The following is an 18,755-nucleotide window of genomic DNA, read 5'->3' on the forward strand; positions in this document are numbered from 1 at the left end:
AGGTTTTAAAATTTTTTTTTTTTTTTTTTTTTGCAGGAACAGAATCCCTTTGTTTCCCACCAAAATCTTAGGTCAGGGTCACACATCTCTAAGGTATAAAGCAAAGCTGCTATGGTTGAAGATGCAGGCAGTGAGGAGATGGAAATCCCACCCTTTCTTCCCATTACTAGTATCACATTACTATGGGCCCACTGACCTAACAATGAGTTTACCAATCTTATCGTTTAGTGGGGAAAAAGGAGGCTCAAGAAGAAGGTATATCCAACCCAAGGACACACAACCAACTGGAGGCCTAGCCAGAGAAGAACCCAGGTCTACTGATGGTTAAATCAATGCACCTCCCTCAGTAAATAGCACAGTGAATTTGCTTGCCACTTTCTGACCATTCTGGATGATGTTCTTTCAGGCCACACAGTGGGGTCCAATATGAGGGAGTCTTAGAATTGGTGGTCTTCATAGACTGACATGGAAATAACTCTTCTGCTGGTGTCAACTCCTTTCAGAAACAAGGAATAATAACAGTCTGGTATCCAAGTATCACCCTAATTTCTGGATGGATGGAAGGTGGAGGTGCTGTTCTCAGATGGAGAAGCTTGCAGCAGGGTGTGCGCACTATGACCCAACCAAGAATGGTAAGACTGGGAAACCTCTTTCGTCTTTTAAACACACTGTCAAGATGAAAAGTTCTCAGTGCCCTGTCACTGAGGGTGTCATGGGATGAATGCACAAATTCTGCATTTTCAGAAGAAAAGCCTCATCTCTATTTCCCACCAGCCTGTTCATGCTTTTTCACCTCAAAGCTGAAGTCTTACGAATCCTGGCTCCTCCAAATGTGGTCCTCAGACTACCTACATCAGCACAGCCTTGGAGCTAATTAGAAATGGAAATTCTCTGGTTCCAGCCTAGATCTATTGGATCAGAATGTGCATTTTAATGAGATCCCCCGTAGATTTATGTGCACAGTAAACTTTGAGAAGCACTGCTATTATGTCATGTTAGGAAATTTAAATGGTGTGGTCTACTTCAGTCTTAAATTATAGACACAGTCCTAATAAGCACAGAATAATATTCACTTATTTGTTACAATGACATCATATGACACATGTGTTCACACAAATCCAATTTGAGAAAGAAGGAAGGAAAAAAAAACTTTACTTTACTTTGTGGCTTCTTCTCCCCTCTCCAAATTTGCCCTTGACTTACCCAGTCTCAGAGAAAAAGAGTCAGCAGTCTAAAGGCAAAGTGAAAATATAGGAAGGTTTTTTTTGGCCTTTGACGTAAAGGCTCAGGTCCTGGTGATTGGAATGCAACTTGATTTCACCTTACGTGTTGACTTTGGAACCACAGCCTCCCTACCTCGTACACTTTCACAGGTTTCCTATCTTAGTTCTCACAGCCCTCTGGAGGAGATGGTGTGATGTTAAAGACATGGCTGAGCTGAATGATTTGGTATGCGCAGGGTTGTACAGCTAACACAGGCTCTGCAGAACCCTTGTAGAATGGGAATGAAGGCCCGTGCTCCGTTTTCCTCTCCTCCCAACCTTTTCTACCATAGTTACCCTTTCTTTCTCATCTGTCAATTTCTTTTTTTGTCCTAAGCTAACATATATTAGATTGACAACTCAAGGTGGATTTCACATGTGTCTGGGTTTTCTGTGGCTTCCTGAGTCACAACCCCACTCAGGAGCACTTTAAAAGCCACTACTTCTTACCTCACACCTTGAGGGGGGAAAGGTCCTTTAAGAGTATCAGCTCATTGGCCAGGGAAAATAACACTTACCTAGTCTGAGATGTTAGTGAACTGCACCGTAGCACTGTTGGCCCTACTCATGAGAGCCTGTATTTTGAGGGAAAGAAACGGAAGTCTTGGAATCTGTGCTAGCAGAATGGCATGGACTTGAGATTTACTCTCTAAACCTAGAGATTTACTCTCCACATTTCTGCCAGCATCTGCCATGGGCCCTCTGAGGAGTCACTTGGCCACGGAGACCACTAATGTCCTCATCTCTAAAATGGTAGGGGAGGTCTTAGTGACCTACAATGAAATAATATCTATGCCTTCTTCCCAGTCTGAAGTTCTGTGAGCCTGGGTTCCGGGTTTGCAGTTGTTACCATGCATATTTCAGCTTTTCCTGCACAGTGTGCACAGACGTTCCCCCAACAGAGTGCTGTGCGCGGGACAGCAGGTGTTAGGAGCACCCAGGTGACTCACCACACTACCCTTGGTCATGGCAAGCTAACAGCTCTCAGCCACCCCCACAAGGGTGCCGCTCTGCTAATGGTGTTGCTTTTGCATTGCAGCACACTGTCATCCCCCTCCACACGCACGCTTAGCTTCTCTTACACCACCTCTTCTGACTTAAATAAATAACCTCACCCACCATACCTTTGACAAAATGGGGAACAGTTTTTTAGAAGCATATTGTGCTATGAACATACCATGTAGCCCTAAATCTAAGGTGAAGCCTCATAAATTCTTGGTGTTGGGCACATTAGCAGTGCAGTGCTGATCAGCCCGGGGCTTTGGAATATAAAGAAACATCTGGGGTGAGTCCTAGCCCCATTATTGCTGTGTGACTTCATATATGTTTCTTAACTTCTCTGGGCCTCTGAGGCAATTTCTTTATCTGTAAATGGGGATACTGATAATAGGTAGCTAGATTGTGTGGTTGTTGGGAGATTCATTGGGACTGCAAAACTCTCTTGACACTGCCACTGGCACTTGAGTTCTGGATAAATGGTCGCTTTATCTACTGGTCTTTCTTATTGGTAGACGAAAGAATCCAAGGGTGAGATACAGCCAATGTGTGTGTACCTGCGGAGAAGCAGAAGTAGTTGAGCAGGAAATCGAACCTATGACACCAACTCATAGTCACACTCATTTCCACAACTAGAACCAGCCCTAATCATCTCATATCATTGTCACACAGAGGGAGAGGGAGGAAGGGAAGATGAAAGACCAAGGCCACAGGAAGAAGAAAGAGATCAATCACAGGATGTCCAAGGTGGAAGGATCCCAGGGTCGTAGAGCTCATCATGCTGGACCTAGGGGCTCGGGTGTGAGTTTCCTGGTTCTGGTCTGAGTGCTACATGGGAACCATGCTTCTCATTATGTGGGGCTTCCTCCTTGTAATTTGTTAATTGTATACCCAGATTAACACTCTGGCCGGCTCTTGCCTAGGGAGTCAGCACAGATCTGGGCTCCAAAACCAAGATGTGAATCTCCTCTGCCGTATTCCTGACGTGGGCTGTCCACCTTCAAGTTTGCTTCGTGTATAGATGAGGACCTCACACCAACCTAAGGAGCCCACTTTCTGCTTATCTCCAATTATGAAAGAGATCTTTGTGCTGAGCTGAAGCCCGTACAGCACCTCCTCGCATCCTCACACACACTTTCGGGTACACACAGCTGCGGTCCGCTGATCCCAGGCCTGACCTTTGCAGTGTCACAAAGGAGAAATAGTGAAAGATGGAGATGAAAAGATGAAAGAAGGCAGAGAGGGGAAAAGAGAGAAAGGAGAAAGGAGAAAGGAAGAAAAGAGAAAGGGAGAGAGGAGGGATAACGAGAGGGAGGTATGGACGCCCACGAGATGACCACAGAAAGAAAAAGGCGGAGAGAAACATTGAGGGGGTGTGGTTCGGGCGAGGCAACGAGAACACACTGTCAGTTGCCTTAAGGCAACTAAAAGCGATTCCATCCCACTCAAAACGCAGCACAATGACCTCCCACCTCAGCCTCCTCCTCCTCCTCCTCCTCCTCCTCCTCCTCAGCATCCGGGAGCCAGTGAGTCACCATCCCCTGAGTCACCCATTCCCTCTTTGGATGGCTGATAGATTCGTAGAAATCCCTGCACCCAAGAGAAGGGCCCAAGCATCACCTCCCTCCTGAGTCAGGCTTTTTCCGGGAATAGGGAAGGGAAGATCCCAATATTGACTTATGGAAGCTCCTGGTACCTCCTAGAAAAAGGGAATTGGAAACCAGCAACCAAAAGACATAAAAGACAGGCTCTGCCAAGGCCGATTCTGGCTCCTCCGTGTCTCGTTACCCCTTTCTAGCCCCCTTCCTTCTGTTGTTCTTCTTAGGCCCCTTTTCTCTGAAAGACTGAGTGTCTCGTGCTTACTTTCATTTTTCTGTTTTTCTCCTTTCAGCTTCAAAAAAGCCTCTTCCTCCTACTCCTGAAGACAACAGGGTAAGTGAGAGCCCAAGTTCTAGGTGTGGAGGATGTGGGGGTAGCACTGCCGGTCTGACTGGCATCTGCCTGTGTCTCTCAAACCCTGGGTGCGTGCTGCAGACTGCGGTGATCCTGCCAAACTCCACGCATCAGTCCTTGGGGCCATTCCATGGGTTTGGCCACAAACGAACCCTGCCCTGTTTTCACTCCACCCTCATGCTATCAAACTGTGCCTTGAAATGGGAGTGAGTGCTTTGAAGAAACACATTTGATAATACTTTACATATTTCAAAGTACTTCTACCCTTTTACTGTCTATGTTAAGACTTAGCATCTCTTCTGTCCTCTTCATGGGGTAACAGTTTCGTGTTTCATTCTCTCTCTCTCTCTCTCTCTCTCTCTCTCTGTCTCTCTCTCTCTGTCTCTCTCTCATATCTATGGTACTGGGGATTGAAATTGAAGCCTCACAGGGCCATTCACCCACTTAGCAGGACCCAGAGATTCTGATGCGATGGTTCTCTAACTTCAGAGGTGCTTCGCAAACTATGGTCCACAGACCATGGTGGGAATCAGCCTCACCTGAGAGCATGTTAGAAATGCAGATTCTCAGTGGCCACCTGACCTGCTGCATCTGAAACTCCATGGAAGGACCTATAATGTGGACTTAAATAGATCTCAGGGTGATTCTGATACATCTGAGTTTGAGAACCACTGGTCTGTCGTGTCCTGACTTACAAGATTTAGTTGGTGTAGCACCCACTATGTGGAAGATCATTCCAGTAAGAAGGCAGAAGAAGGGGTGCAGAGGAATATACCCTTACCTTGTAGTCATATCAGCACCAATACCTACCCACTTTCAGTAATAGCCCTCTCTTCCAGAACATATTAATTCTGCTTCCCTGTGCTTCTTGCTAAAGAATGAACTCTGCTCTTTTTTTCTTTTTTCCTTTTTCTTTCTCTCTTTTTTTTTCCTGCAGCTCACATGGTGACATCTCAAAACTGGCAGTTTTCCCATCAGTGAAACTCTAAATCATCCAAGCTCAGCTGGGTTTTGGATCTGTCATCAGCCCGCTAGCTCACAACCTAAAAGAGAAGCACTTACACCAAGGCAGAAAGCAAGCTCTCTTTCCCTACCTTCCAGAGACCTGGACTCTCACCACCCTCCCTAGAGGCAGCTCCCTTGCAGTCCCACCTAAACCCACACTTCTCCTCTTAAGTCTGCCTGCTCCGGCTTCCACTCAGTACTGGTGAGGGAGATGTCCATTGCTCCTTGTACTCCACCATATGGCTCTCTTGGAGGAGCAGCATTCGCACCGTTTTGAACATCTTTCCACAATGATTATGTGATCATGACTCTAACTTCAAGCACAAGTCTAAAGCCATTGCAGGATTTCTCGGATCCTGAGCCCTTGAGGTCACTTTTCTCTTCACCTTCTATGACTTGAACGGTCGTGACTTCTCAAGTTAGCATACAGAGAAACAATGTTTTTGTTTTAAGGAGGAAAGGTTCATTTTAGCTCACAGTTTGTAGAGGTTTCAGTTCATAATCTGCTGGCTGCAAGCCACGGCAGCATGGCAGAGGGGCCTGGCAGAGGAGAACAGCCCATGGCAGGGTAGGCAGGAGGCAGCATCAGCAGCAGTTGCTGCTCAAGAAACAATGTTTTAAAGCCATGCTTGTAAGCCTCTTGTTCCATGTGAGAATGTATGAGAGGCAGTCAGTCCTCCACAGGGGGACAGAGGCTATATTTCGGTCAAGATGTAGAATATCCACGGTGCGAAAAGCTGACAACCCCAGGTCTCTCTCACTTGTGGTGCAAAAGAACTCAGCTCCACAGTGAAGTCCAAATTCCAGCCCCTCTTGGCCCTCATCAAGTTCCTCTAAGTCAACCAAAAGAGCTTCCCAGAAGCCGTTCAGGAAGTGTCTGCTTTGTCCATCCCAGGCTCCCTGTGAGTGCCCTTTCCCTGCTCATGTGCCCTGGTGTTTCTGTGAGACTCCTTGGCTCATCCACGCTCTACCCCGCTGGGATTAGGACAGCTCTTAGGGACCAGGAAATGGAGTCTGAGGCCTGTATGGAGGGCCCGGGAAACCGTAGGCTTCACACAGTCCTTCTGAAGCCCACAGATTTTCTGTTTGTACAGAGGCCATCCCTGATTTTCTCAGTTTAATCCAGTGGTTCTCCACCCTATCAAACCCAGTGCTCCCTTTACTGACAAATATTTTGTTAAGTTCCTTTTGTTATCCTGAAAAGGCAGTCATAAGTAATACAGCTTTTATAAGCACATATTTTTAAAGAACCAATACCTGCCATAGTATACTATTAAGCACAGGGGAGAAATTAAATAGCATGTATTTCTGTGTATAAATATTGTACCTCTATGCAGAATTCTATTGAATTTGGCAGTTCGAATGCAACTGATACAAGAATGTTTTATTGGTGACTCAGACACAATGTTTCCACCACCTGTGATATGATTTTCTGCGGTGGTGAGCCATTCTTGGACAAGTTCTGGTTTAAGTGTAAGCTGCCCTCAGTGCATAAGAAATCCCACTCTTACCAAATGCATGTCTCCCAGAGTGTGGAACACTGCAGAGGATTCTGCAGTGGCTCTTGCCCACCAGATACCTATACCCCACATCAAACTTGTAACAGCCCAAATACTTCCTTAGATGTCCCTGTGGGAAAGTATCCCATAACTTGAGAATTTTGCTCTGATTTTTCTCTTCCTAGGGATTAAGCAAGGAGCAGGACCTCTAGTAGTGTCAGGGCATTTTTCTCCTGCATCTTCTCCAGGTGCCCTTGAGCACTATTCCTCCTTCCATTAGTTCCTAAGCAAAAGCCTCCAGTGTATCCATGCTTGTCTGTAGAAATCGATAAACCTCCACCTCATTAGTTCCAAATGTACCTGAGCTTCAGATTCCAATCTGGGGCTGTTTTAAATCAGTAAAATTAAACTTCCACACCCTTTAACTTCGGTGTTTTTATGCCAACAAATACTTCGTTGTACTTAGACAACTTGTGACACTGTCACTTCCTAGCCAGTAGCTCAGTCTTTCTCCATATTTACTCTGTCCCTGAATATGCCAGCGTGTTATAAGTTGTGTTCATCCTGAACTCTGTTGAGTGATTTCTGATCTCCTCTTCACATTCCCAATTTTTCATCCTAAGAATGGTACTGCAAGACAGAAATGGAGGCCGGAGTAGGTACGAGAGAAAGAAGGGAACTTGTGTATGAGTAATGGAGGAAGCATTAAGACCGATTTCCCTAAATTGGACACATCTGTTTCCCCATCTGAGCCTGTTTCCCCATCCTAAATGAAAGAGAAAATTAAATGATCTCTCAGAAATTTCAGCCCAATAGCCTCTGAGTCTGTAGATGTGGACAAACCCACAAATCACATCAGCCAATCATGGGCTGAGTGACTTGGTGTTGACTACACCTCTTTCCAAGAGGCTGCAGAACAGGGCATGGTGCAGAGAAACCAGCAGCAAATTGGCTGCTTGGCATTCACTATGGTTGAGATCTACCTCATAGATAGAATTGGATACTGATGCCTTTGCATCCTGCTCAGCAGCATCATTCCAGCTTCTGCAAAAGGTCAACAGAGGAAAGCAGACTATCTCCACAAATGCCTCTGTGGATGGAAGGAGCCATTGTATTGACCTGGCATAGATCCAGAGTAAGTTACAGCTTAGGAGTTTGCTGGCCTTGCTTTGCACTTCACCTTTTTTTTTTATGTCTTTGCCTTGTTTTGTGATCCCTTCCCCAGCGATCACTTCAGGATCCTGAAGAGACCCTGGTCATTGCCTTGTATGACTACCAAACTAATGATCCTCAGGAGTTGGCTCTGCAGCGCAATGAAGAGTACCTCCTGCTGGACAGTTCTGAGATTCACTGGTGGAGAGTTCAAGACAGGAACGGGTAAGGCATCTTTGTGGTTACTGACGCAGCCTTTGAGGTGCCATGAAATCAGACTCTGCTGCAGTGATCGGACCCACCTTCCTCAGTGTGCCCACAGGCCCACAGCACTGAGTAGAAAGGAAAACAGGGTTGGGGGGCAGTGGGAGGATTCTTTCCTCTTCTCATAAGTGGCCTGGAGGCAAACACTTGCTCTGTTTGTTTGTTCTCTGTACCCATCTTCAGTACTCCCAGCCCTGATCTCATCAAAAAGTCCCCTGGGTTTTTCCACCGACATCTGCAGTTTGAGAGCTTGGAACATGTTCTGCCCACCGCTGTTCTTGAGTGTTAAAATGCAGCTGAGGTACACCCCATTATGAAGTGCTTATTTTTGGTTGAAAGAAAAGGTATGTAGAGATGGCACAGATTGGTGATTAAATTAGGGAGCATCAGAACATACTAAAGATTTAATCATGAGTACAGTCATCGAAATAGCCACCCAGGTGACTTCTGGAGAAAACAAGGTTGCACAAATACTCATTGCCAGGTATGGGATTTTTGAGTGAAAAAAAATCTTATAAGTGCTTCTTTAATGTGAAATACACAATTGCTGTTATTAGCATTCAGTATGTTCTCAGATATAGATCCTAGTCCCTAGCTTTAACGCATAATATTTATACTGTTTTATGAGGCTTTTTTCCTTGTAATAGCAGAGGTATTTGGCCATGTGCTGGAATGATTTACAGAATATGAGTTCAATGATTGCACAGAATTCAGCACATAAATGTACTCTAATTTAGCAAATTTCCTTGGAAGGCACTTGGGTTATCTCCAGTATTTTGCAAATATTTGCAAACATTTGTATATATTCATGCTGTAAATAATTATAATACATTCTTTTATATTAATGTTAAAGTTTTGATATTTTAGTGCACACAATTATTAATTAAAACATGAAAAAAGAAAAAAATTCTAGCTTTGCCTATGTATTTTATTTGAAAAAATAATGAAAAAAAAAATCGAGGCTAGGAATATAGCTCAGTGGCAAAATGTTTGCCTAGCATGCACAAGGTCCTCAGCTGGATTCTCAGCACTAAAAAAAGGGAAGGAAGGAAAGAAGAAAGAAAGATTGTAGCTGAGAATATCTGAAAAATAAGCTACTCTCCATGTGCTCCCTACCTCAAGCCTATTTGTAGTTTCGTGTGTGTCCTAGACTACAAATTTACATTGATACAAATGTCCTTTTTATATTTTATATTGAGATGATTTATTCTGTCCTTTGCCTTTCTTACCTCAAATGATATCTCAGACATCTTTTCTCAGCAACACACATATCTACCTCTTTTTAACATGATTGCATAGTGTTAGAATGTATGGTTTAGTTACAAATATTTTAAGATTTTTTGATGGGATATTTAGTGTTTAAGTTAGTTGGATTTTTCTTGTTATTTCAAACAAGGATATAATGTAGAGCTTGCATTGGTGATGGAAGCGGGCAATCTTTTGAATTCATTATAAAACATTCTGAATTATTGAGTCAGAGAATGTAATAGTTTAATTTTGGTAATAATTTCCCCGAGAAGCTTGCCAAATTTGCACTTCCCCCAGTAGGGTTATAGACAAGCTAACTCTTAGGGGAGGGAGGGGGAGAGGGAAAGAAAGACCAATCTGATAAGTTGGAAAAAAAGAAACACAGAAATATTCTTAAGGTTAAGGCTTGATTTTTAAAATCCACTAAAATTTACAATCTTGAGCTATCTTCTCTTTAAGCATCCTCACGAGTCCCACCAAAGAAGCAGGGCCAGGAGAGGCGAGGTCAGTAAAATGTGATTAGATGGAGAACGGTAAATTGAAAGGCAAGTAGCTTTCTAGCTAAGAGCAGACATCAAAGGCCCTCCTCTGGAACTTCCCTTTCCAACTGCCTAGTGGGGGCAAGCAAGATTCAAGACTCCCTGGTCCACCAATACCAAGGACTTACTCAGAAATGCATCAGTTCAGCCACCTGACATTTAGGGCCCTTACTGTGCCAGGAACTCTTCTAGGTCGTCTTTCCCCCAATGACAGTTCACCCTGTGTTCGGTGGCGCCTGGACAAGCTCCATCTGCACTTCAAAGGGAATGAAAGAGGAGCCCCTAGAGGCCAGGCTGTGTTCCAGGAACTTCCCCTTCTGCTTTATAGTAGTGTGGGAAAGCATGTGCACGGGGAGAAAGACGATTTGGACTTTAGTATCAGACTCTGCTCATATGTGACTGTGGTAAAGTCACTTACCTTCTGGGAATCCCTTTCCTTATCTGTAAAATGCAGATGATATCAGCTTTTTCTGCCTCACAGGGTGGAAAAACTATCAGAGAAAGGATGGAAATGAAAAGGCTTTGTAAATTCTACATATCCACACACAAGTGATAAGGATTATCATTTCTGGAAATACCCAATTTAGGTTGGCATATTATAACAAGTTTATTGCATTCAACAGCAAAATAGTTTGTTCTATTAATATAATTGTATGCATATGGTGTAGCAAAAAAAAAAATGAAACCAAGGGAAATTTAAAAAAAAAAACCTAAAAGCAGAAAAGGATTGGTAAATTTCTCAAGCTGATTCCCTTCAATTAGCCTGGATTACTATGTTTAGGATGATTCTGAATCTATACGTTCAATCCTTCAAGAAATTGTACCATGATAGATTCTACATGCTTGTCATGAAAATAGTTTAGTTTAACTTTGGTTTATAGGTAAGAGTCATATACCCAGAAAATGGAAGGGACTCTGCTCTCTTTCTTGTATTAAATAAGTAATGAAAATGAAAGGGCTTGGAAAACTGCAAAGCTATTCATAAATGTAAAAATGTTGATGCTCTTAATTTTTATGCTTTTTTTGTGCACAGATAATTCCTCCTCACAATTGCCTTCCCACCCCCATGCAATCTTATTTTATTCTCTTTTTTTTTCTTTTGTTTATATAGCTGAAGGAGCTCAGTTAGTGAGTTTTGAATTCAAAAGCTTATAATACAAATGGGATCATCTTTTAGGATCTGTAGTTGGAAAATTACTTCTTTAATTACTTTAATTCTATAAGATGATGGCCCTAAAGTAGAAAAATACTGATTCTCACACAGAAAAGATGGTTCCTTTAAAAAATAGAATCTAAAAATTAATGTTTTTTCCAGTACAGGGAATTTCACAATAAGGAGAGTCACCAAACAGAGCTTTTTAAAGTAAAATGGACACTTGTTATTTATTATATTTTAATAGTGAAATCTATTGCTTTTAAAAGTTAAGCTTTTGTTACTTTTACCAATTCTCTTGCCCTAAAACTGTAAAATATATCTTACCACAAATACTACATAATATAAAACTTCTTCATCTGGAATTGACTTTTGATGGAGTAGACCTATAAAATGAAGATGTACAAATTAGTTCTATATTAGTCTAAACATTCATTTCCTTATTTCTTTTGTAACAGGCATGAAGGATATGTTCCAAGCAGTTATCTGGTAGAAAAATCTCCAAATAACTTGGAAACCTATGAGTAAGATACTTTTTTTTTTTTTTTGCTGTTGTTTTGTTTTGGGTTTTTTTTGGCGGGGGGGATATAGACTAAGGAATCCTCCCTAGATTAAGTAAGTTATGGTTGACTATGAAAACACCAGATGGTTTATTTCCTTGATATGCTTTCTTCTCTTTTATTATCTGACCCACTAAACAATAAAAGAAAGAGAGGAGATTGGTATATACTACCTTCCCTTTTTATCAAAGGAATGATTCTCAGGAACCTGAGAAGACTGTAGTAAAAAGAAAAGATTCTATCAGGAACTCCAGAAATACTGGGTGCGGGGAGGCTATGAACACTGGCTCAGATATAAACTGACTTAACACTTCGTTTACTGTGACACCTCTGATAGGGCAACATACAAACAAGTAGATATTAAATGTCTGTTTAGACTGTGGAAACTATTTGTAAGCTGTCATTTAGGAGGATGGTTCACACAGGTATGATCTTAACGGAACTACTGAATGTTCAGTGTAATGCAATTGTAGCGGCCCAAGTACCTACCATCTACATCCACATCCTAGCTCAGAGTCCACTGCGGTCCAGAAGCAGCGATACCTTACTCACAATGCTTACACATACTGCTCAGATCTTGGATCCTAAATAATACTCCCCACTGAAAACAACCAGAACTTCTTGGAGAAATAGCTTGGGGGTTTTAAGATTGGGGCAGGGAAAGTACAAGGTGAACTTTTAAGCCATTTTCATCAGCTAACAAAATTATTAAAACAATGCAGTTACTTTGCAAAAGATCTAGAAGACAAGCCTTAAAGAGGAAAAAACGACAGTTGTTTTATAAGGATATTTGCTGAACTTTCAAACTGGTATTCACTTTTTATAGCTGTGCTAATATTTTCCTACTTATAACCACCCACTGACTTATGAAATAGAGAAGAAACTAAATGTTTGGTAAGACTACATTATGGAAAATCTCCAACTTGCACAAAACAGAAAATAATATGATCAATGTCCCCAAACCCAGCTGCAACAGTTATCAATATTTTGCCAAATCTGTTTTATTTTGTTCCTCCTCAAGTAAACATTTTACTACCTAGAAATGAACCATGCCTTTGCTTTTGAGTTAGAAAATGCTGATAGAAACAGAAAGTGAATAGGTGATTTTTCTGGCATTATTTTATTTTTAAAATGAAATTTTAAAAAAATACCATTGACACGTGACTTTTTCCTGCTTCCAGGTGGTACAATAAGAGCATCAGTAGAGACAAAGCTGAAAAACTTCTCTTGGACACTGTAAGTCTCCTTACCCTGTCTTTTGACTTCAAATAAATGGCTGTTTTTTTCAGCCATACTGTGGTTTATGCCAGTGCAGTGGTTTGGCATGTTAGATTAACAAGTTTTCATGTCTGGTGACGAATATTCCTGAGGCCCTCTGGACCAGCAAGTGCTAGAGAAGAAACCTGAGGAGGGCCCTAGGCCGTCATATTAGCCTCACAGTGGCAGGGATCTATGGAGCCTCCTCTAGTAGGTCCAATTTTCTGCTAGGTCAGGAAGCAGATTTTGCTTGGACGCTGGGTCCAAAGGAAGTATCATACCACTTGCTTTCCCTTATTTTTCATTGGCAGTTTCTTCTCTGCAGAATGAGCAGTAGGGCTGACCTTACCCAGAGATATCAGGGTTAGGGAGAGAGTCATGAAAAGACAGAAAGCATGGTAAAGTGAGGTTGTCCTGGGTTGTGGTCCCTGTTCTGGCTCCACCTCAGTAGTGTTTGCGGGCATCTTTTCTCCTTCTGGACTTGTGTCCTGTCAATTCTTCAGTGTTTCGTCCTCCAAGAAGCCTTCCCAGTCCCTCAGCTTGAAGTATTGTTTCCCTCACCTTAGAACCTCTTGGTGCAATGTTATTTCTTCTCCCCTGGCTCTGTTCTTACTCTGCCGTGGCTCTTCTGATTTTCTCTCCTGACTTAATCCCATCCAGGCAGAGATGTAGCTCCTAATGAGTAGGTACTCAGTAAATCACTTGGTATACTTTCAGCATCTCACACACCGACTGACCCGAACTTCAGGCAGGAGCCTTATCTAAAGCATGGGTTTATCAAACTTCTGAGATTCTAAGCTGTCACCCGAATGCACTGACACTATTTCATCAGAAATAGTAGTCTGTTTCAAGATGAGAAAGGATCCACCTCAGAATGAAAGCTGACTGTACGTCAGAGATCCTCGGAAGCACACTGCTTGTTTCATGATGTGACAAGGCCACAGCCATCGGTCCATCTTCTCACAACTTGCCCTTTGTGGTGAATATTTTCCATAAGACCATGTTCGAGTTGTACAGACAGAAAGAAATGTATTCCTAACACAGCCACATGCCTCGATGAAGACAGAAAATGGAACTCATGCTTCCAATGGATGATACATTATAGCATGCAATAATAATGGCTAAGAACAACCCTAACAGCCCTTGTCTGGGATTATATTCCAGGAACTATTCTATGCACTCTGCTTAATTTTCCCAGCAGCCTTATAAAAGTCATTTTACAGAGGAGGAAATAGATGCTCACTCACACTTTTTTTTTTCAGTTTTTTGAGGCAGGGTCCCCTTTATAGTTCAGGCTGGCTTTGAAATCACTATGTAACCCATGCTGGCCTTGAACTTGTGACAATCCTCCTGCCTCAGCCTCCCAAATGCTGGGATTATAGGTGTACGCCACCACACCGGCTCAGTGCTCATACATTTTATCAGAAAACAGCTGGAACTCACAATGTTAAAGTTAAAATTCTCCTTAGAGAGTATCTAGTCCATGTCCTTTGTATTAAGGGCAGATAAGTGGGGAATAAGTTTGGAAAGCAGATAATTGGCACTGTCTAGTCTAAAGCAGGGATGCTTCTTTAAACACACACACACACACACACACACACACACACACACACCAATTAATGAAGTCAGTGTTAATAACGAAATATATGAATTACTTTCTATTTTTCCATGCCACCAGGGTGATACATCACCTCCTTTGGGTTACTTTTTGCTCTTGTTGCCTCTTTATTTTTCTGGATAAAGTAGCAAACAGTAAAGTGAGACCTTGGGTATGTTCCAAGAGAGTGATGGTCTTCAGTGGCTGCGATGCACAAGTCAGTACCCCCTTGCATAGCAGTGATAGGAGTACTGACCTCTGAGGTGCCAATATCTTGGTGGTTGTGACTATCTCTGAGTTCCTTGAAGGAAGTGGGCAGTAAAGCACATACAGTAAAGCATATGATACACTTTCATCAGAGCCCTTGGCTGCTTCAGACCAAACCAGAGTCTCCTGGTGCTATCACCAAATGCAACCTATAACACCTGTAACATGCTCTTCGAAGACAACTTAATGCCTAGCAACTGACCAAGGAATAAACACACGTAGTAGATCCAGACAAGGGAACGTTATTCAGCCATAAGAAGGAGCGAAGTACTGATACCTGCTACCACTTAGATGAACCCTGGAAACAATAAGCTAAGTGAACAAAGCCCATCACAAGAGACCACATATTCTGTAATTGTATTTATATGAAATATGGAGAATGAGCAGCCATACAGAATCAGAGACTGCACATTAGTGTGGCAGGGGTACAAATGGGATAGGGATTTCTTTTGGGGGAGATGCAAGTGTTCTACAATTAGACTATTGTGATGGTCGTACAACTCTGTAAATTTACTAAATATCATTGACATATACACGTAAAATGGGAAAATTTACTGTATGTAACTTGTGGTTGAAAAACTACTCTTAAAAACAAGAGAACCTAACCCGGGGCTTTGGATGTCCCAGAGATCACTTTTACATCAGAAATTGGATAAACTGCTGACCCCAAAGGCAGAAAAAAATCTAATTTTTGAAAAATCAATATTTAAAAGAATGATATATAAGACAAAATCAAAAAGGTTTTTTTTTTTTGTTTTGTTTTGTTTTTTGGGTTTGGTTTTTTTTTTTGGTACCAGGGATTGAACTCAGGCCACCGAACCGCTGAGCTAAATCCCCGGCCCAAAAAGGTTTTTAATATATTGCTAAATAAACAGCATTTATATCTGAAACAGGAAAAATAAGAATCTGGTTGGATTTCCTTTTCTTTACTACACCCAGGATTTCTCACACAGCTCCTTGTGGGCAAGAGACCCACAAGGAGGTCAGCAGTGCAAAAGACATATTAGCGTTTTCTGAAGATTTATAACTCAGCCTCCTGAATTTAATAACACATGATATACAAAATACTTAAAATATACTTGATGTGTGCAAAAGACAAAGTGAAAGGACTATTTCAGGTCATCTCAGAAAAAGGAATGCAGTAACTTTCTCATTTTGAGGGATTCTTCCTCTGCTTTCACGCAGTAGTAAGAGAGGGCAGCCCAAACTCTGCCTGGAAAATGAAGGCTGCAAATGAAAAGCAGAAATCAAATCTGAACTTTCAGCTCTAAAATAGATTCCTGAAATTTCCAAGAGACACTGGAGCACTTAGGGATTTCAAGAGTCTGTTTATTACACAAACCCAAAGTTTACGTGTTTGATTATAGATTTGGCAAGGACATACAGTGATGAAAGAGCAATTGTCTCCCACTCCCATCCCCTGCAGGGCTATAGCCGAGCTATAGGAAGCAAGCATGACTTTCTACATGTATTTGTGTGTGTGTGTGTGTGTGTGTGTGTGTGTGCGCACGCCCACTTTTGGGACCAGAGGGTGAATGAGTTTGTGTTGTTCTACATGCTATCTAGTTTCTTCCATGTATTCTGTGTACCTGCCACATGAGACTCCTGTCTGGTTCTGACCTTCACTCAGGGCTCTCATGTTGTCTACATTAAATAAATAATAGGCTTTACAAATGTTACCAGGGCACACTTAGAGCTAGGTAGCAACAGAGAATTATGCAGGACTTACTTAAAACAGAGTTCCGATTTTAAAATTCCTACGGGGAATAAATAAGTTGGCACATCCATTTGCTTGTGCATATTTCACCAGAGCTGGCAAAATGTTCAAGGCAACAAGAGGTACATTCTTGGGGCACTCCCTTCTCCCACTTTCATTATGAAGCCAGGAGCTTAATGTGTTTCCTCCTGACCTACAGCAAAGTCAATACTCTGGAAAGGGCCGGAGAAATATATTGTCATTCAGGAATTGATGATGCTTCCAGGATGGGAAGTTTCCTGCCCATGTAGGGAATGGAGAAGTTGTTTTCAACACCTGTTGAATGGAGGCATCTTGGAGCAGTAGCAGCATTGTCATGGGCTTTGTCACATGCCAAAGTTCAAATCCCAACTCTACTGCTTACACATGTTGGTGGGTAGAAAACCCACTTAAGCTCTCTGGCACTCTGTGTACTTCTTGGAAATGGAGGACAATAATGTCCAGGTTGCAGCATTTGGTGAAATACCTGCATTTTTTAGTACATGATGATCTCAAGGAGGATAGGGCTTGTATCCGTCTGTTTTCATTCATGGCTAGGATCAGCCCTGGAACTTGACCCATGTAGAATCTCAAGAAACTGCTGTGGAATGAATGAGTGAAATGGTAACCCCTCTTCCTGAAAATCTACTCTATGCCAAGCAGGACTTCCTCCTTCCATAAGAAAAAGTACAGTTGTGTACATGGGCCTGCTTTTCTGAGATCATTAACCTTCCTCTCTTTCCAACCAAGGGCAAAGAGGGAGCCTTCATGGTGCGAGATTCCAGGACTCCAGGAACATACACCGTATCTGTTTTCACCAAGGCCATTGTAAGGTATGGTGCTGACTCCACGAAGTACAGAGGGGGACACTGGGGAGGTGGAGGCAGGGCGGGTTACACACAGCAACGTCGATCAGTGCAGAAATAGAGGCTCACCAGAAATGGTGTGATCTGAGAAGGTCAAGGCCAAAGAGATTCAGGACAGAACTGAAGAGAAAGAGCAGAGACTAGATGCCAGCCAGGTCCTCTTCCTCATTAGCATGTCTAATAGCAGAGCTCTAACGAAACAGAACGCTTAGCCCTACCTTTGATGAGAATATCATTTCATTCAATATATAAAGTAACAAAAATGTTATTCCCAACTGGAAGTGAAAATATACGAATTCCAGTTCTGGCTGTACTAATAAAACCTTTTTGATTCCTTACTCTGTGCCAGGAACTTCACAATTTCTAACGCTAAGAACCCCTGGGAGCAGGTATTACCCTTCTCAGCTCAGACAGAAGAGACCAAGGCTCAAAGAGCTAGTGCTTCCCCGTCAGGGCAGCTGGAGTGGTCATGCCCACTCCATGCTCCATCCTGGAAGATCGTAAGACCATCACCTGCAGGCAGCCCCCGCTTCCACTGAGTGTTCTGAGGCATCTAAGAGCCCATCTAGCTTTCAAATTCTCTTCTCATTACAATATTGATAAGAATGAAACGGTTTGGCAAGGACCAGAATGCAGTGAGAATTAAGAGGAAAAAAAAAATGATTTTCAGGGTATCCTCAGGGAATGTTTATCAGAAGGTGGAGGACATAAGTTGGACCTGGAGGAAGGGTAGGGTGTAGACAGGTGGTAAGGAGCAAGGCCACTGTTCCAGGAAGGCAAAGGACACAGTGAGCATCACAGAGGGGACGAGGCTGTGTCATAGCCAGGGACAGCGAAGAGAGTGACCTGAAACCCCTAATACCTGATGGGGACAGAATGCGAGCTAAGTTCTGTGATGAGGGTCCACCAAATCACCAGCAGTTCTAGGAATTCATGAGGACGACCCTTCACACACAGAATAACATTCATTAAGATTATTGCAGCGAGGAGATACAAAGGAAAATCAGCAAAAGGTAGAGGCTCACAGACAAAATCCATAGGAAACCAAATGCAGCTTCTAAGATATCTTTCGCAGTGGAGTCACACAGGACATGCTTAATTTAGCGACACACATGAAGCGTTGTCCACTAGGGGACTCACTGGAGACTCATCGTACAGGGCTTTTACTGGAAACCAGTTGAGTACACTCCCTCTGTCCAGCACCTCCCAACATTCCAGACTCGCACAAGGAAAACTCAGGTTGAGCCTAGACCACAATGACACTGATTCATCACATCCAGCCTCCCGCATGGGGAACTGTGACAGCCTTCCTGATATCCCAACACCAGCCGAGGGCTGACCATGAGAGCAGTTCTCCCCAACTGTGCCCAGCACGCTAACTCTTCTGCTCAAAGTCAAGTGA

At 42.7% G+C, this 18,755-nt stretch overlaps 1 protein-coding gene across 3 annotated transcripts in view; it reads left to right on the forward strand.

Moving 5' to 3' along the window:
• The window catches only part of Itk (IL2 inducible T cell kinase), a 95,091-nt gene that overhangs the window by 58,011 nt on the left and 18,325 nt on the right, over positions 1 to 18,755 (forward strand). For 2 of the 3 annotated variants that reach the window (XM_010622288.2, XM_010622287.3), the window contains 6 exons: positions 504 to 632; positions 4,150 to 4,190; positions 7,941 to 8,092; positions 11,530 to 11,595; positions 12,813 to 12,867; positions 17,238 to 17,320. In XM_010622288.2, coding sequence (XP_010620590.1) covers positions 504 to 632; positions 4,150 to 4,190; positions 7,941 to 8,092; positions 11,530 to 11,595; positions 12,813 to 12,867; positions 17,238 to 17,320 — 526 coding nt within the window. Of the gene's footprint in view, positions 1 to 503; positions 633 to 4,149; positions 4,191 to 7,802; positions 7,851 to 7,940; positions 8,093 to 11,529; positions 11,596 to 12,812; positions 12,868 to 17,237; positions 17,321 to 18,755 lie in introns of those variants that run through there. The other variant, XM_010622289.2, reaches the window with a different exon arrangement.

Source organism: Fukomys damarensis, unplaced genomic scaffold, assembly GCF_012274545.1.
Source record: "Fukomys damarensis isolate Sample0158 unplaced genomic scaffold, DMR_v1.0_HiC HiC_scaffold_9, whole genome shotgun sequence".
Classification (NCBI taxonomy): domain Eukaryota; kingdom Metazoa; phylum Chordata; class Mammalia; order Rodentia; family Bathyergidae; genus Fukomys; species Fukomys damarensis.